At 39.3% G+C, this 20,433-nt stretch overlaps 1 protein-coding gene and 1 non-coding gene across 2 annotated transcripts in view; one reads left to right on the top strand and one right to left on the bottom strand.

Moving 5' to 3' along the window:
* Nucleotides 1–20,433, bottom strand: part of LOC109042209 (uncharacterized) — a 129,799-nt gene that overhangs the window by 55,071 nt on the left and 54,295 nt on the right. The window contains exon 4 of the mRNA XM_019058844.2: nucleotides 8,232–8,309. Within this exon, the coding sequence (XP_018914389.2) occupies nucleotides 8,232–8,309 (78 nt within the window). The remainder of the gene's footprint in view (nucleotides 1–8,231; nucleotides 8,310–20,433) is intronic.
* Nucleotides 12,685–12,764, top strand: TRNAL-UAG (transfer RNA leucine (anticodon UAG)). The gene has a single exon. It is a non-coding gene; the product is annotated as a tRNA-Leu (tRNA).

The raw sequence follows: 20,433 nt of genomic DNA, 5'->3' as shown, positions 1-20,433 counted from the left end.
GCAATCCTAACTACACAATCTGCGTGAGAAATGTACGTTCTTTTGAGTTTCCCGCTTCAAAAATGATATTACGGCACAGGTGAACACTTCGTCAGAGGTGTCGTTCGACCCAACCCCTGAGGACTAGGATACTGCACAATGCTCAATTAGATGTGTAAGATTAAATGGGCCTGTTGCAAACTTTTGCCAGCGAAAAAATAAGAGTTGTTCTTATCAGTAAATATCGCAAAAATCACGGGAAGCGCATTGGCAAAGTTTGAAATGCACTCCAGTCCTAACTTCACAATCTGCCTACGAAATTGGCGTTTTTATCTTCCCGCTTCAAAAACTATACTACGGCACCAGTGAACATTTCGTCAGAGGTGTTGCTCTATCCAACCCCTGAGCACTAGGATACTACACAATATTCAACATGGTCGACACCAATCCGCCAAAACACACAGGCCCGCCACATCCCATCTCGGGCCCTGGTACCAATTTTCTGGCCCGGGCCCCTAGCACAGGGGGGGGGGGGGTTCGGGGGGCCTCCCCCGGGAAATTTTTAATCTATTTGGACGCATTATGAAGCTCTTATGATGGAGATTTTCCATCAATTTCTGCAGAATAATTACGCCTTTTTGTATACTTTCAGCACCAAAAACTTTCGAATTGTTGCATTCAAAACATCTATAAATTTTTTTTTGAGGGGGCAGATGATAATTTTCAATTCCATGGGGAGCCGGGTCCCCCTGGACTCCCCTTTCATACGTCTATGGCAAGGGAGTTAAGCCATTGAAGTCGAGGATGCCCAGAAAGGAGCCTCTAAGCATCCGACAACGGAAGAAAATGAAACACAGTTACTAAAAATATCATTCTACATATACTCAAAATCTTGAAAAGCTCTAAAAAAGTAAGAAAAATTTTATAGTGCCCTAGCGTTTTTTTGAAACTTTATTCACCTTTTGCGGAATTTTTAGGGTAATTTTTTCACTTTTCCCTACGAGACAAGGGTTACACATGAATTCGTAGTGGTTTGTCACCTGCGTCACGGGCCCCTCCAGGGCCCGGGCCCCGGTACCAAGGACCCAGTATCCCCCCCCTTGTGGCGGGCCTGAAAACACATGCGCCTGGACGAGATTCTAACCATTTGTTAACAACACAGCGTGATTTCTTCGCGTTAATAAAGGTCCGCTTCGGTTGCCTTATGCTCCCGATTACGATTTGCGCGCAGAAAGCGTCCGCTAAGTTGGGTATTGTTATTGCTAAAGAGTTGAATTGAACGACTCCTCTAACGAAATGTTCACCTGTGTCGTAGTGTCGTTTTTGAAGCGGGAAGCTAAAAAAAATGTAAATTTCTTACGTAGATTGTGAAGTTAGGAGTGCATTTCAAACTTTGCCAATCCGCTCATCGAGATTTTTGAGACATTTACTGATAGAAACAACTCTTATTTTTGCTCTGGCAAAAGTTTGCAACATGCCTATTTTAGAGAGAGCGGAATGGGTCTCTTGCGCGCAAGAGATACAGCCAAGTATATAGGTAGTAGCGCGTAGTTATCTAATTTAAAGAGCCGTATGCAAAAACGACATTTTTCGCCCCCCCACTAAAACTTATTCAAACTTCGTCTATCAGTTACTAATACTGGAGCGCTTCTTTCCCCAAATTTTCAGACCCCCAAAAAATTTTGGGGGGGCGCTAGGGGGGGTGGAAGTCAAAACCTGTGACCCTCGATATCTTTCGAACGAAACAAGATATTGAAGCCCGGTTTGGACGAAAAATCGTCTAAAATTGCATACTTTAAGATTCTAAAGGTCAAAATCCCAAAATTAAATTTTTAACTTAACTTATGTGCTTTTTTTCAGTTTTTGAGGAAAAACAATTTCTTTTAAACAGATTAAACTGAAATTTCACATTTTCTGATTTGAACCAAAACCAGTTTTTTAAATTGTTCGTCTTTTTCCGCATCCAACGAGTGGTCGTATAAGCTGGGGAACCGAACGGTTCCGGAGTTATGCTCGATTGAAGTTTCCGCTCAACGCGCGCCGACCGATTTTCGCGCACAAAAAAGTCGGATTTGACTGTTATTAAATCAGATTTAATGTTCAAACTGAGCAAAATGCATTATTAGGGACCCTTGAGGGTCGCTGAGTCCAGAAATTACAGATACTTCCAAAAAATTCACGTTTTTAAAATTACAGCTCCGTAGCGCTATTTTAGAGGCCCACTGAGCGCCGACCGGCCGCTCAGTGGTCCTGTACGGAGCTGTAATTTTAAAAACGTGAATTTTTTGGAAGTATCTGTAATTTCTGGACTCAGCAACCCTCAAGGGTCCCTAATAATGCATTTTGCTCAGTTTGAACATTAAATCTGATTTAATAACAGTCAAATCCGACTTTTTTGTGCGCGAAAATCGGTCGGCGCGCGTTGAGCGGAAACTTCAATCGAGCATAACTCCGGAACCGTTCGGTTCCCCAGCTTATACGACCACTCGTTGGATGCGGAAAAAGACGAACAATTTAAAAAACTGGTTTTGGTTCAAATCAGAAAATGTGAAATTTCAGTTTAATCTGTTTAAAAGAAATTGTTTTTCCTCAAAAACTGAAAAAAAGCACATAAGTTAAGTTAAAAATTTAATTTTGGGATTTTGACCTTTAGAATCTTAAAGTATGCAATTTTAGACGATTTTTCGTCCAAACCGGGCTTCAATATCTTGTTTCGTTCGAAAGATATCGAGGGTCACAGGTTTTGACTTCCACCCCCCCTAGCGCCCCCCCAAAATTTTTTGGGGGTCTGAAAATTTGGGGAAAGAAGCGCTCCAGTATTAGTAACTGATAGACGAAGTTTGAATAAGTTTTAGTGGGGGGGCGAAAAATGTCGTTTTTGCATACGGCTCTTTCAGAGGAAGCGGAATTGACGCGAAGATAGTGCAGAAACTACGCACTTTGCTATTTCGCCTTCAATCTTCGAGGTAGACCAGACAACATTCCTCGTGCACTGATTCGAGGATTTGCGTCTCATCCTGTCTATAAAGCTTGATTTACAGTACATTTATGTGAAACTCTAACCGCCTAACTACTTTAAGGTGATTCGATGGACGCCATACTTTGTGCCAGAGTGACATGCGATAAATCGCATCGATTAGCTCCATTTTTTCTGCTACTCGTCATTTTTCTCAAATTTTGAGATCGCAATTCTGTTGTCAGGAGACTAAATAATTCACTTGCCGATTTTGACAAAATTAATTCAAAGTGATTCAGGCGTGGTTTTTTAGAGGAAAAATAACGCATTTGAGTACAGTTTCGATATCAGGATGGAATACGATATTTTTCCTCTAAAAAACCACGCCCTCATTACGTTGAATTTGTTTGTCAAAATTGGCAAGTGGATTCTTTAACTTCCTGACAACAGAATTGCGATCTCAAAATTTTAGAAAAATGACGAGTAGCTAAAAAAATGAAACTAATCGATGCTATATATCGCATGTCGATCTGACACAAAATATAGCGTCCATCGAATCATCTTAATGGTAACTCTATTCTCTCATTCAAATGTTTTACGGCGTCAACCGTTGACCAACTATAAAACTCGAGATAGACGCTTCTATTTTGGCATGGCGCGGCGGTCGGCATGTAACACATATTAGCGCCTACAAGACTTCATGAATACTTCACGCATTGCATCAAACACAGTGCGGTCACTGCGGTCAGCGTGAAAAGCATAGCGCCTACAAGATTGCATGAATACTTCACGACATGCGCCAAACACAGTGCGGTCAGCCTGAAACTCATAACGCCTACAAGACTGCATGAATACTTCACGCATTGCAGCAAACACGGTGCGGTCTGCGCGGCGCGGCGGTCCTTCCCTAGACTTTTTGGGCTCTGCATAGACTTCGGAGAGAGTTTTACTTCGAAGTTTCGTCAAAGATTTATATAACAGTGTACCTTGAAACATTTTGTGAATTTCCTGTTCGTTATATTGAAAACAGTTACACGATTTTAAAAACATAATGTTCCTAACTTCTCTGAGAGGAAATACAAATATGAGAGGTTTCTTGACGATGTATGCAATTACACTGATTACAGTTAAAGCTGTACTTTTATGTTCCTTATTCATTGGATCGGAGAATATAAAAGTATACTTCAAAGACAAAATTGTATCATTAATATTCGTCCTTACAACAATTTTGTCATGCGTTTTCCTCCAGTTCGCCCTTCTTTTCGTGAATGGACTTATGAGCAGGCGGAGAAGGGTCGAACAACCTTTTAAGGCCTCTGATAAAAATGTCTACCAAGTTGGAATAAAAATCAGAATTTATCCATTTTATTTGATGTAAATTATGCATATTGAATCACGCGATTTGGCAGCGATCCTGATAAGTACTACAGCTGACCGTCCGTCCATTCATTCCCTTTATTGGCTCGACAACTCCCACTTTTTCGTAAGTAGATTACGTACTGAAACGGTTCATTAGTCAGAAAAGCAGCCCTATCGGAGCGAACCCAACACGTGGTGCTTTCGTCGTCCTTGACTTGAGTGTCTTCTGCCATAACCTCAACTTCTCCACCTCCGCCTACCGATCCTGCCTCCAAGAACGAGCCACGACCCAGATTTTTAATAGAGTCAATCATTGTCGGGACAAACGGTGTTTGGTGGGGTGAGCTTCCAGACAGGGAAAGAATTTAAGCACTCTAAAACATTTTTCCTACTCACAATTTCATGTAGAGGGCTGATTATTGAAATTAATAGACATAGCTATAGAAAAAGAGGACATCGGGAATACACTGAAAAAAAATCTCGGTGTATTTACTAAGAGAAGGGTATAATTACCAAGAATTCAGGGTTCTATTTGATCCCAGTTTTTTCTTGGTAAAATTACCATTTATGGAATTGGTAATTTTACCGAGAAATTTCGGTAAAATTATTGAACTTTCTCGGTAATTTTACTGGACCTTGGTAAAAACGCCAATTTTTTTTTTATCGACTGTGGTAGAATTACCGAGATAAAATGGCAAAGTTACCGGGAATTGATTACCACTAAAAGTGGTATTCTTACCTGAAAAAAACAGTAAAATACCGGTTTTTAGGTGAGCTTACGAGTCTGTCTTGGAAAAATTACCAATAATTGGTAAAAAAGTGAGATTATAAAGGTACCAACGGACCTTGGTAAAAACGCCGAAAATTTGTTTTCAGTGTATGGAGCGATCCTATAAGTTCAAACGGGTGGTTGTTACATTAACTAAGGGGGAAAATGATGGCCTGACTAAAGATCTCTTGTCGGTTGTTGTTATTTAGTTTATCACTTACCACCTTTTCCCATTGCAACCACCCTCTTCCACCGAGGAGATCGCTTCTTTGCCCTATGTTTTCTCTGTCTATCGCTTTGTCTATCATCAATTTCAGTAATCAAACCGCAGAATTAAGTAAACAAGTTGGAAGCGTCGCCACCATAAACCGATAATTAGAATTTGAAAAATGCTAATTGATGTATCATATCTATTGCGAAAAATTTACGAATTTTCCGATTTTTTGGCGATAAAATTGCGAGGATAAACTTCTGAGCGATTATCCTCAACCTTGTCGCAATTTAATCTAAATTAAGTTGCGTTTGATAAAATCGGAATTTTCTCTCAATTTATCACGATTTTTTGTTCGATAAAGTTTCGATAGATCGCGTCGATATAATCGCAATTTTATTAAAAATTTATGTGATGAAATAACAATTTATCGCAATTTTTCCTCCAATGATACTGCAATAAATCGGCACTGTTAAAATCGCGATACATTCTCCGATCAAATCGCAACTTATCGCGATCACTACAACTTGGGTATTTAATTCCGACAATTCTCAAAATGAGTAGAAGGCAATACTATTCAGCAAATTTTGCGATACAGTCCTCCGAGTAGGTATTCAAGCTCGCTCATGAAAAATCGACGGTAAAACTGCAATAACGCGTAACTTGTTTGCGGTGTTTCAAAATCTACGCTCCTATTTTATTTTTTTTAAAGAGATGAACCAGCATCGTGACTCGAAATTTTCAAAGAATAAGTAGTTTTCCATGTACAAACAAAGTATCGCAATAAGTCTGTAAGGTCACAAACTGAGCTAAGATACGCGTTTTTGCAGTTACATCGTCGATGCGGGTTTTAAAGTATGAACTAGAGCTAAAAAGACCAAAATGATGATCTGCTGAATTCGGCACTAAAGTGGCAAATCCACAGGAAAAATAGTCCGGAATTCCGAAATTGGTGAAAAGTTATGAATGCCATCTCAGAAATACACACACCGTGCAAATAAATTACTGCTCAGCTTTTCGCTCCGCCTTATTGAAGAAATTGAAAGGTTAAAGCGTTGAGCGGAGGCAGAGAGGAACATTAAATGCGAACCGCCAAAAATATTGATTTTACACCTCATAAAGTGTTATTCCCAACGCACCATAATCTTATCGAGGAAGCTTGACGCAAAGCAAACTTAAATGTCAAACAAGTGTACTACCTGCTCTCTTTAGAAATGAGTGCAAGCCAACAAGTAATTGAAACCAAGCAAGAGGAGCCCAAGTTTTCCTTTTAGTATTGGTCTCAATAAATTGGGTCGACACCATACGTTATATTAGAATCGAGTTTGTTGAAAATACATTCTTTACGTGAGAGGCTACGAATGAGGCATTTGGCGAAAGAGAACTGATAAAATGAGGTGAAAAAAAGGCCGCTCGTTAAGGTGATGTCCACCATATTTTGTGTACATGCGATATATCGCATCGATTAGTTCCATGTTTTCAGCTACTTGCTATTTTTATCGAATTTTGAGGTCATATTATCACATTTCTATGGTCACGAGACTCTTAGGATTTACTTATCAAATTTGACAACAAATGCATCGTAGGAAAGGCAGAGCTTTTCCAAGGGAAGGGAAACATATTTCATTTGAGTGCAGTTTCAATATCAGTATTGAATGCGACATTTTTCCTCTAAAAGAAACCTACTCTATTACGTTGAATTTGTTGGTAAAATTTGGAGTAAAGTCCTCAGTCTCGTGATAGCAGAAATGCGATCTCAAAATTCGATAAAAATGACAAATAGCTGAGAACATGGTATAATGAATGAGATTTATCGTTAGTCATTTTGCCACAAAATATAGTGGCCATCGGATCACCTTAAGTTTTGCAAGCCGCTCTCTGGAGCATTGAACATTGTTTTCCTTCTGGGGCTGTTCTTATAAAATACATTGAAATTTGAATTATTTATCCTTCCCTTCCCCTTTGTAACGTACTAATAATACAGTTCTGTACCCCTGATAAAACGAAACGAAAGCACGTAGCGGTTTTTTCGACCCTCTCCTCAAATTAGCGTTCTGTATTGGATGTTGGATGAATAATTGGACTGCATTTTGCAATTTGGAACTATCAAATCTGGCCCGGTTTAAAAACAACATATGTGTCATTAGTTTCCCTATGCACATAAGTGTTTTTTCAGATGAGCCAGAATTTATAGCTCTCAATTTCGATGTTGATTCTTTATCTTACGTTTTCGAAAAATCTGCGCAACGTGCCCATTCTAGAGTTAGCCTTGAACACCTCCTCCTCCTCCATACCAGCATCCGTAACGCGGGCTCGGACTAAACCTCCGTCCCTTGAGCGTTACGCATTTTATGAACTTTTACTTTTCGCATCTGAGAGGCAAATGACTGTCTGCCTGCTTCCAAAATAAAAAGTGTGTATCGTGGAGACCTTCATAGACAACCGTTTAAATCAATTCGCGCTTTGTTCATTATCACTCTATGAATTACGTTTCACTCTTACGCAATCATACCGACTGACTCTTCAGTTTCTTTGTGATTAACCTAATTTAGCTTTCTTCCAAATGTACAAAAAATAATCAACTGGCAAAAAAGCTCTAAAAAAATTATAATTTTACATCAACTTTGCCCTCCTCGAAGCACCTACCTTTCCAGAAAAATAACCAATAAATCATTTAAATTAAAGTTTTGACACAGACATGTATCTTTATGAAAATAAATTTGAAATTTTGCCAACCACGTTCAACGAGCTTACCTCTTCTTTCTCAAGAGAGATGGCTTCCATTCGCTAAAAGCTGCCCATGGAACTGTGAATCTATCCGAAGGATCAAACAAACATTTGTTTGCCTTACAATTTAATTTAATACTCCCTTCAAACTGTTTTTTTTATTTTTTGTCAAATCTTATTTCTGATAGCATTGAAAGTGCGCCAAAGCAGAGGACACTTGGGGTACTTACGTTAATTAGCGTTTGTAACGAGTCAACGTAGGACTTTTCAGTCTCTAGAAGTTCCTCCACAACATGAGTTCTTGTATCCTGAAACAAAGAAGAAGATAAATTTTGATGAAAACCGGCTTGAGGAAAATCAAAAGGAGGTTAAATGTAAACATCAATAAATCCTGCTCCAAAGATTTTTTGAGACCTAGTTTTGGTTTTTATACAGCACAAAAAATAGATTTCTTGAGGAAAACCTCATAATAAAGCACTGAGAGCTAAAAGAAAAGGCAAATAAAAATGAATTTTCAAGACCTTGAGCAGGGGCTGACGAAATATAAACGGATTTTCCTTGCCCTATTCTTTAAAGACCTTCAACATTTTTCAATGTTTCTGGTACCTATCTTTTGGTTTGTTCCACAACAACACTCTCGGCTGAAAAACAGAGGAGAATTTTTTCAATGTTTTCCCTATCTTTTATTGGGCATTGAAAAGTTACAACACAAGATTAAACAATTCAGATGGGCTAACTGACATGGCGTTAAAGTGACCTCTTCCCGTTTAGTAAGAGCTCTTATTTGGAGCAAACGTGTCGAGTAAACGAACGTGTCCTTTCAAAATGATACCACTATTCGACCGCGTAGGAGCTGGTGGTGCCTACACTAAAAATTGAAGGCAAACTGATGAGGCGTTCATGTAATCTTTCCCCGTTCGGTAAGGAACCATTCTGTGGACGTGTTCCAAGCAGTCGTTAGTTTTCAGGATGGTCCATTATTCCATTTCTGAGTTTCTCTCTCTTTTCTTTATCTTCTTCCTAATTATCTTTCCTTCTTCTTCTCTTTTCTGCATCTTCTTACTACCCATTTTTTTCCTCTATCTCTTTTCACTTCCTCTTCCCTTTTTCCTTCTTTATGCTCCTCCTTCCTTCTTTTCCTTCTGCCATTCTTTTCTCCATATAACTCTCCTTATTCTTTCTCTCGTGAAAACATTTGGTTTTCCAAAAAATTGTATTTTATTATAGAGGATTTGGCAACTTCCAAATGTTCATACGTCGTTTTTCATTGGCACTATCCTCTACCTCACTTCACTTATAACAACTGTTGATTTTCTGTTATACCGCCGTGTCATAAATGCATACCGATTGTTGGTGGAGATGAGTTGCGTGTTTTTTTACTTTCCAGCCGTCTGTAAACATGAGTCTCTGCTTTCAAATTTGGAGGAGACCGCCACCAATTTGCCATAAAAAGTGTTAAAAGTTCCTACACGTGCTGAGGAGAGCTCTGTTATGTCATGTAGAAACAACGTAACTCCAAGGTAAACCCCTCATTGATACGCGTTTCTCGGTCTCACTGTATCGGTTAAGCATCGCTTTCAAACATGAGGAGTGCGCACTACTACTTTCATTTATAACCCCAACACTTAAGGCGCGGTAATAATTCTGCCATTGTAAATCAGACTATAAAACAATACTTATTCAATACGCTATGGTATAATTTTGGCTATTCTTGCAAGTTGGCAACACTGGTTTTCCTCCATCAAGACCCATTACTTTATATCGATTCTTGGTGAAGTAGACTTGCCTCACCTGGAATCGATTGTTTTACATACATATAAGCGGAGGAAAAACAATTTAGTCGACTTGAAAATCTCCACTGGCCCTCAAGGTGCGAGCCTCAACGTTGATTAGTTGTTTTAAGGATTCGAAATACAAAACCCATTGGTATGATTTAAAACCATGTTACTTACTGAAAAAAAAATATTATGCGCCTTTGTTCCATGAGCTTTTTGTTTGAAAATGTTTTCTAAATTCTTGTTTGCAGTCTTAGCAACATGCCGCTTACTAATTGTTTAATTTTCCTCTGCTCCTTTCTCAATGCGACAAGCAACGTAAAAGTTTAATGTTTTGATTACTTCACTGGAAAAAAAACACATTGTATCTATAGTCCAGACTCTTGAAAACATTGACAAGAAAAAGGACTCTTGATTCAATCAGATTTAAGCTTAAATCAAAAGGAAATTCGCTCAAATTAAGAGGCTTGGTTCCTGATTTAAACTTAAATCTGATTGAATCAAGAGTCCTTTTTCTTGTCAATGTTTTCAAGAGTCTGGACTCTAGATCCAATGTGTTTCTTTTTTCAGTGTTTTCCTCCTTTTTTACATTATTATAAAAATGTACCAAAATTAGAACATCACATTGTAGTTAAAGGTTTTTGTAGTTTTATCACCCATCTCGATCGATGCAAAATTACAAGAAGACGCACTTGAATTCGAGACAACTCATTGTCAGACTTCCTGTGACAATATTTTTTTTTAGGGTCGGAAGATCATCATCATTGCACGAAATTGCTCGTGATTTCTCTGCCCTCTTGAGAATTCTAAAATTTTATGGAAAAATTTGGCGATTCTTGTGCAATAAAAATGATACAGGAGCAACGATTATGAAATTCCGTGCTCGAGATACGTGACTCCACGGCTTCACCGATCGAAACACAATAGAGATGTTGCATAAATTAACAACCCGTTGATTCGAATCATGTTTTCATTTCACAAGTGCGTCGCTGAGAAACACCCAAAGCAGGGCTGAATTGGCCGTATTTAAATACAAAAAAAAATAAACTATCTTTGGTGGAACATGAGCCCTGAGACCCACGAGAATACACGCATGACACGGCCCATGTCAGAATGGAGGTAGTTCTTTTTTATTCAAATACGTTCAATTTACGTTCTAGAGTAAGAGTACACTCCACGCGATGGGCCGATATGCCATCTCATATCCCTCGGCACGGAAAGTTGATGGCAAAAGGTCAAAAGTTCATATCCCACGATTCCGCCACCGAGATCCAGCCTATTCGCAACCGTTGAACTTCAAACGAAACAGCAAGCCCAAACCGACGACTGTTTTTCTCGGAAGTAAGAAAAATTTCACATAAAATACACATTCAAAAAAGGTGAATACCCTGCTGGATGGTAAAGATTCGTGCATTAGGGCAAGAATGACGGAGTATCCAACTGTGATGAAATTGTTCTAGTCGAAAACGACCCGACTCCGAGGGTATAAAATTGCAAAAAAATTAAAGAAAAAAAAATAATAGAAAAATAGAAAAATAAAAAATAAATAAATGAATAAATAAATGAAATTTAAAAAAAAAACACTAAAGGGTGGCACCGATAGTTTTCAATGATATAAAACATTTTCTGGTGTCTTCTGTCAAAATTTATAAGTGTCAAAATTTATAGACAGTGGTACCAAAGTTTGCGTTCGTCGTGGAAGTAGGTATTACATAGAGACTGAATTTTCAAACGATGGATTGATTTTGAACGATATCCGCCGATATTAACCTTATCGATTGTCTTTTCTTTGCCCTCTCCTCCTCCTCCTTCTTATATAAACTTAAGGAAAATATAAGTTTAAAAAAATATAAGTAAAATAGTTTTACCTTAGAAACCGTGTCTCTGCAATGAGACACATTTTTTTTCGAACTGAACGATTCGATCGCAAAGAAATCAGGATACCTGGGACTGAAGGTGAGAATTTCAACAAAATGAAGTCATACATCAAACTTTAGTGGCATCAATGTTGCAACATTCATTGCAAAGAACACTCAAAAAGTTTAAAACATTAACTTTATGAGACGATGTCTCGGTTTCAGAACGAAAAATATAAATCGGAAAAGGAATCAACGCAGTCGAAATTTTCAACGATTCCACAGTGATAAGTCAACTTCAGCATCCATGAGAAGGAATTTCAGGTCTTGTTATATCTTCGTAATCTTACATTGAACTTAAAAATTCTTTCAAATTGAATGGTCTATGAGAAAAAAACTATTTGAGGACACCGATTTGGAGTGAGATTTTGCATTGACCTTACTTATCAAAGAAATATTCCCGAAAAATTTCGATATAAAAACAAGGTCAGATGATATCAACAAAATGTCAGTATAAAATAGAGTATTCATTTTATTGTTATTTTAAAAGGGGGGGGGGATATTTAAGGCACAATCGGAAATTTTGAAACACTTTAACTCAGCTTGCAGCCTCATAAAACCATACTTTAACAAGCGAAACTCGTATTCGGCGTGATCATAATGCGAAGTCGTTGAACCTGGCCAAGCGTCGCGCGGTGCTCCGCCTGAAGCATATCCAATTAATTGAAGGCGCACCATGTGCGGCACTTCTACTATCTCCTCTCTCATCACTTCGACAATATCAAAATTTGATTCTGCTAACCAAAACTTTTAGAAGGGTGTATTGTGCATATTGTTTCATTGTATTACGTGCTCTACAAACTCTAAAACTGCGGTGACATTTGCTATCTAAAGGTGAATTCACTTCAGAGAAGCAAGGGAAAAAATCGGAATTTCGATATATCGAAATTTTAGAGTTCTAGGGCTCTTATAAATCACATAAATGTCAAGATCGATTAGATTGAAACACCGTCCGGCTTAAATAGCCAAATTTCCGGCTTAACCGCCATCTGGGCAGCGTGGCCGAGTGGTCTAAGGCGCTGGTTTTAGGCACCAGTCCGCAAGGGCGTGGGTTCGAATCCCACCGCTGTCACTAAAATTTTTTTTCCATATTTTCAATTTCTAATTATTTCTTACGATTTTAATAGTACAAATATTTGTTTTCACTGCCAAAATTTATTTTTACCACTATTATTTAAATTTTTAAACGCAAAACTTAGCGTAGTGACTTTTCAAGTCGCTACGCTCACAGTGCGAGCTATGTCAATACGTTTACACCATACGATACGATACGCCTTATTTCCGACGCTACAGTGAAGAATATTTCTAGGTACACCCAAAAAAGACCTTTTGTATACTGTCAGTAGAAATCAGGTGAAGTAGAAAAAAATAGAAAAGGTAATATGATACAAAAAGAGAAACGAAAAAAATGAAGAGTGCTTAGATCATTCCTAGAATTTATATTGAGTGGTGGATTACTGTGTACAATTATTGTACATACATCTTATTCTGCACAATTAAGCAGATTTTAATTTTAGATAATAATTTTTTAGTACGCAATAATTCATGTACTCTTGATAGAGTGTGTGCTAACACTTGAAGGTATTACGAATTTACGAGTGAGGTGTTATAAGGTGTCATTTATATGTTTTATAGGTGTCCTTCTTATGTGCTTTCAAGAAAAACAAGAACTACCGGTATACAAAAAAAATCAGACGGAAACGTATGATACTCGTAAAATGAACGTCATGCTCTAACTTTGATACAAAAAATCAAAGGTTGTGTTCTTTTTATGCTCTTTTTGCATTCTACGTCCCTAAGTGAGTTTTACTCGAAGTAACTTCAACCTCAATTATATTAGAAATACAATTAACTCCATTACGTGATAACTTGCATTTGTATAGGTCATTTTTGTAGGAACATTTATTTTCAGTACTTATATTGAGAGCAAACCTTCATAAAAAATGATTAGCCATAGCCCCATCACAATCTCCACAACTCGGCTATTTTTGCAATCTCCGTGCCCCTTATTTAATATTAAAGACAAATTAATTTTCAGCGGATCACAGAAAAAATTAAATTGCTGATTGATCAATTAAATTGCTAAAACAAAGTGACTGCAATATTTCAACGTAGATTTCACAACACAAAAATGCTACTTTAACCACTATTGTACGCTAATTTAACCACGGGGGTGGTTGAAGTAGCATTTTTGTGTTGTGAAGTCTACGTTGAAATATTGCAGTCACTTTTTTTAGCAATTTAATTGTTCAATCAGCAATTTAATTTTTCCCGCCCGAACAAGGGAACAATCATATACGCTCCAAACAGACGCATTCTTTTTTAGAAGCGGCGGGAGATCGGGCCCTAGAAATGGACGCATTTCTCAAAGCCTTCATTTCTTCAATGATAATAATAGCCGAGCCCGCACTTGCAGGGACAAGGGTGAGATATTCCTGCTGATGACAGACGGTCAGTTGCTGGTGAGGGCAACTCTCAAGCAGGATATTATTTTATAGAAACGATGGAAATTTCTCTGGTGCTCTGAGAATACATAGTCCACGGACAAAATAATGGCAAAATAGAGGGAAAACTCAGACTTATGGAAAGATTATTTTCTCGGGGTTTTTTTCTTTTTTTTTCTGTGAATCACCTAATGCGAATCCCTTGAAAATCGACATACATCGTCAAATGTTCCCGTCCCTGAATGCTTAAAAGACCTTAATTAAGTCCCCCAAGAATCCCAGAATTCCTCAACAGTTTCAATCCCCACAAAAATCCTGCCATTCTCACGAAAATACGAGCCTCCTTCAAAAATTCACTAAAATATATAAATCTCTCATAAGGCCAGAAATTTCATAAAATCCTTAAATCTCTAATGATAACCGATTCCTAAAAGTTCCTAGTTCCCTCGAAATATCCTGAAAAAGCTAAATCCCCCAAAATGAAAACAAATCCTGCAGAAATGCTGAAGTGTTCTCACAAATCTCAATATCTTCATTAAAAGAAACTAATAAAAAAATTCGAAAAAATTTCTGTCGACAAATTTGCTAGATCTTCCTCCCGAAAAACCAACGAAAACCAGTAAACCATACAGCATGCACTTAAAAAAGAAATGCTATTTCATTAATCTGTAAATCTTCTCAACACTTTGAAATGCCACAAGGTCTGAAGTTTCCTAAAATGTATGTATGAGCCGCTTTTACGGCGCGCTAGGGCGCTCTGCGACGCCTATTCTCCACAGGAATCTGTCATGGTAGAGATCCTCTGGAAGGTGGCATCTCTCCATCTCTTCATGGATGCCCTCTACCCACCGTTTGGCTGGACGCCCTCTCCGTCGCCTACCTGGTGGGACCCACTCCAACACCTTCTTCGGCAACCTGGTATCAGCCATTCTCTGCACATGCCCATACCATACCAATTGCTTGGTCATGATATCGTGCACAATCGTCCCCTCAACGCCCATTATCTCTCGGACACGTTCATTCCTGACACGTTCTCTCCTCGAGATTCCAGCCGATCTTCGCCAGAAATCCATCTCGGTCGCCTTGAGCATTTCTTGGGTCCGCTTCTTCAACTGCCACACTTCACTGCCATAGGTGATAATAGGCTTGACAACCGAGTTATAAATCCTCTTCTTGTTGTCTTTGGAAATCCTTTGGTCCCAAAGGATCCCATTAAGCATGGCGATGGCTTTCCTTCCTAGAAGATTACGGTCCCGAATGGCCTGATCCAGCTTCCCATCCGAAGTCAGGTTCACCCCCAGGTACTTGTATTGTTCGCAACTTTCTATATGTTGACCATCCTCCAGGACTATGCTTTGCTGAGCACCTCCAACTGACATCTTTTTTGTCTTACGGACACTAACCTCGAGGCCCCATTTGCGGTACTCCTCCACCAACTTCCGGGTCATATACTCCGCGTCATCGTGATCTTGACTTATGACTACCTGGTCGTCAGCAAAGCATAGCGTGAACAGTGTTTCTTGGTCATTTAGAGGGACGCCCATGCCGGCACACTTTCTTTTCCATTCCTTCAGAACGTGCTCTAGATATATCTTAAACAGCGTCGGTGACAGACAACATCCCTGCTTAAGCCCCTTGGTGACAAAAAAACCGTCTGAAAGCCTTCCTTGGCACTTAATTCTAGCAAAAGCCCCCCGATAAAACTGCTTGACTGCCCCAATAAGTCCTTTACTAAAACCAGTTTCTTCTAGGACTTCCCAGAGTTTCACAAGAGGAATACTATCATAAGCCTTTTCAATATCCAAAAACACTAAATGAAGCTCCTGGCCAACAATTCTCTTCTTTTCAGTTAACTGGGTAACACAGAACAGATGATCAGCGGTAGACCGACCAGCCCTAAAACCTGCTTGCTCCTCCGCCTCGAACGGGGTCCACTCCTCTTCGATCTTCGCTTTCAACACTTTTCCATAAATTTTACTTATCGTTCCTGTCACCGCTAACCCTCTGTAGTTCCCACAGTCATCCTTCCTTCCTTTTTTATGCGACGCTGTTATCCAGGCCTCTTTCCATTCTTTCGGGATGTCATCACCGTCAATGCACTTCTGCAGCAAATCCCTGAGATGGTTAACCAACTTGCCAGTCCCACATTTAATTAACTCGGCTGGAATGTTTCCTGGCCCAGGAGCTCTTCCATTCATCAATTCCCTGATTGCTTTGACCACCTCCTCAACTCGAATTTCCATTGAGTGATCCTCGACTATATTTTCAGCATTCCCCGTTTGAAACTCTGGTCGTCCTTCCGTCAATAATTTATTAAAATGTTCGTCAAGCTGTGAGATTGTTATCGGAGATATAATGTCCCGTTTCATGTCCCTTCTTAGGCCTTTGATCAGCTTCCAGCTCTCAGCACTCTTCCTTCCCCCCAGGTATGTGTCAATCCTTGAGCAGTTGGTCTCCCAAGACTCGTTTTTCTTCCTGGTGATTAAAAGACGAACCCTCGCCTGGGCTTTCCTATACGCGCCGCGGGTGTCTGCAGTCCTAGAAGCCAGATAGTCATGGTACTTCCTACGCTTTTCTTCAATTACCTCCTCTACCTCTTTGTCCCACCAGTAGGGTTTCTGTACATCCTTGCTCTCATTACACATACCCAGGGCTTCCTTCGCAGCTGAATGTATGCAACTTTTGATGAACTGGTACAACTCTTCCGCAGTATCGAAAGTTTCTACTCCCAGTTTCTCATCCAGCCGCTTCCTGTAGAGCGCTTTCACGCTTTCATGCTGTAAGCTATCGATGTTGTAGTGCACTTGTTCGATCTTCGTTCCTTGTGGCTGGCACTTCTGATGTTGCAAGGTATTCCTCTGCAGCCCATACTTAACCGGAAATGCAATCTCCGCCTTGAGAAAATGGTGATCACTACCACAGGAGAGCCCCCGGCAAACTCTTACTTGTTGAACCTTCATGGTACTCGTTTGCCTGGTGACCGCGTAGTCGATGATTGACTTCAGCCCCCGAGTTTGCTGAACCCACGTGTACTTATGGATATCTCGATGTTGGTAGAATCCGTTCAGTATTTTCAACTCGTTTTGTTCACACATATCAATGATGCGTGCACCGTTGTCATTCATCGCCTCTTCACCGAAAGGTCCAACAACTTTAGAACCATTCCTTCGTCCGGTTCTACCATTCAAATCTCCCATGATAATGACCTCCCTTGTCCTTCCAACCCTCAGAACCTCGTCGTTGAGTTGCTCAAAGAACTGATCCTTTAGATTGACGGGAGCATCATCATTCACACCATATACTCCTAACAGGGCCACCTTGTGACCATGCAGTGTAAGATGCATTCTGATGATCCGCTGGTCTACTGCTTCCCAAGTAGTTATAGACGGACGCAAACTTTTCCGGATAAGTATGGCGACTCCTTGCTGTGCGCGTTGATCTTTACTGACACCACTATAGAACAGATCATAACATCCTAAGTTTTCTGATCCTGTGCCTTTCTTTTTCGTTTCTGTTAACACGGCGACATCTACATTATACTTTTTTACCTCCGATACAACCTCTGTCAATTTATTAGAAATGCCCTGTACATTCCATGTCCCAAAAACCATTGTCCTTTTCCGTAGTTTGTGTCGCAAAATCCGTTTTTTTCCATTATCACCGAGGCTATCTTTATTAGGCTTTTTAACATTAAGTTTTTTCCGGGTATCGGGGAGTTAGCCCGATGCCCCAACCCCCAACCTGGAGGACCAGGGTTTGATTTTGGAGTACCGTCTCCTAGACAGGCTGCTTTCACCACAGCTATGAGCCCTGTCTGCCCCTCTGATGAGTGGTTCATACGCCATGAAGCCGGTGACCATCTCCACCCCCCTTTAAGGCAGGGGCTACCAGCTGGGGTCCGCAGGCTTGCTAAACCTGTGACAGTACAGAGTACAGTCCCCCATACGGATAAGTTTCCTAAAATTTTTTTAAAAAAAGATAGAAAAAAGAAAGTAGTAGTAGTAGTAATTTAATTTTATTTTAAAGCGGTGCTTTGAAGAAATAAAGAAAGAGAGAAGAAAGAAAGAAAGAAAAAAAAAGTTCGGAGAAAATTTACTTTCCTATATTTTCTCAAAAAGTCCACTAAAATCTGTCATAAATTGGACCGCGTTTAACAGAAAGGAACCAAGCCACATCAGCTATTGCCAATTTTTACAAGAGAATGTTTGAGCGGATTCCTTTGAAAACTTTAAGGAATTTGCCTCGTAATATTGAGAAAATTCACTGAAATTTGCACTAAAATCCGCACAACCGTTTTCATGGAAAAGATTAAATTGCCTAATTTAATTTGGCAATAGCTGATGTGGCTTGCTTCCTTTCTACTTAAAGCAGTCCAAATTAACAACACTCCCAAAGCCCTTTGAAACTTTAAAAAATTCCATCACCATGAATTTCGGTTTAAAAGAGTATCTCACCTTGAAGAAATAGGCGGTGAAATAGGAAAATTCACGTCCCTATATTTTCCTTAAACGTCCACCAAAATCTTTGATAAATTAAAAACTGTCTCAAATTCCTTTGAAACTTTGAAAACTTCTATCAACATTATTCAACATGAATTTTGGTTGGGAGAAGTATTTCAACTTGGAGAAATAGGCGGTGAAATAGGAAAATTCACGTCCCTATATTTTCCTTAAACGTCCACCAAAATCTTTGATAAATTAAAAACTGTCTCAAATTCCTTTGAAACTTAGAAAAATTCTATCAACATTATTCAACATGAATTTTGGTTGGGAGAAGTATTTCACCTTGGAGAAATAGGCGAGGAAATAGGAAAATTCACGTCCCTATATTTTCCTAAAAAGTCTACTAAAATTTGTGATAAATTAAAAACTGTCTCAAATCCCTTTGAAACTTTAAACACTCTATCAACATGACTTTTGGTCAAAAGAAATATCTCACCTTGGAGAAATAGGCGAGGAAATAGGAAAATTCACGTCCCTTTATTTTCCTAAAAAGTCTACTAAAATTTGTGATAAATTAAAAACTGTCTCAAATCCCTTTGAAACTTTAAACACTCTATCAACATGACTTTTGGTCAAAAGAAATATCTCACCTTGGAGAAATAGGCGAGGAAATAGGAAAATTCACGTCCCTATATTTTCCTAAAAAGTCCACTAAAATCTGGGATTAATTAAAAATTGTCCCAAATCCCTTTGAAACTTTAAACATTCTATAAACATGAATTTTGGTCAAAAGAAAAATCTCACCTTGGAGAAATAGGCGGTGAAATAGGAAAGTTTCCGTTCCTATATTTTCTTAAAAAGTCCACTAAAATCTAGGATAAATTAAAAATTGTCCCAAATCCCTTTGAAACTTTGAAAAATTCTATCAACATGAATTTCGGTTTAGAAGAGTATCTCACCTTGAGGAAACAGGCGGTGAAATAGGAAAATTCACGTCCCTATATTTTCCTAAAAAGTCTACTAAAATCTTTGATAAAGTAAAAACCGTCCCAAATCCCTTTGAAAAGGACCCCGCACGGTTCTTATGGAAAATTGCCCTCGGTCAAATGCGTTGAAACTTCAGTATGTTGTGCAGCATGTCATCGTGAACAAAAGTTCCAATAGGCCAAACAAGATCCCATGTGCGGTTTTCGAGATATTCGCCGTTTTATGTGCGTAAACGGAGGTTTCGCGCGCTCCCGCCGGAAGCCATACTATTGTGCGGCGCCGCTCGTGCCCTTCCCTCCCAGTCACTCTCCGCTGCCCCGCCGCCCATACCTTGGCTCCTCTATCGCTCCAACTACGACGCTCACGAGGCTGCGCCCATCATTACCGGACCGCGCCCGCACGCCGTCTTCTTGGGCGGCCTCTTCTTCGGCCATGTCGCCTCTTTTTCTCATCCATCCTTTCTCTAAGTCTTCAAAAACGTTTAAGAAGTCCTTGTTTACTAAACATGATAATGCTAATATCACAAATAATACAAAAAGAGAGGAAAAACAAATGATAATCCATGCGAAAGTACGTAGGAGAGTTGGAATGCCTAAGAGACGTTAAATAAAACAAACTTTTTTTTAATTTTCTTTCCTTTTAGGCGTAAATGGTCACATCTTAAGTCGCTCCAACTTGCAGCACCACCTTATCAGCCATCTTATTATCTGCTGATCGTATCCTCTAGTCAGATCGTACATCCAAGACAAACTCCATAGAGATGATGATAAAGAGTTGCAGGTCGACCGTAACATTCATGCGCGTACGCGGCTTTTTGTGAGTACGAGTTTTCTCCAGGTTCCATAAAAAAGACATTAAAGATGCGGCT

This window comes from Bemisia tabaci, chromosome 5, assembly GCF_918797505.1.
Source record: "Bemisia tabaci chromosome 5, PGI_BMITA_v3".
Classification (NCBI taxonomy): Eukaryota; Metazoa; Arthropoda; class Insecta; order Hemiptera; family Aleyrodidae; genus Bemisia; species Bemisia tabaci.
This window is presented reverse-complemented; position numbering and strand designations above follow the sequence as displayed.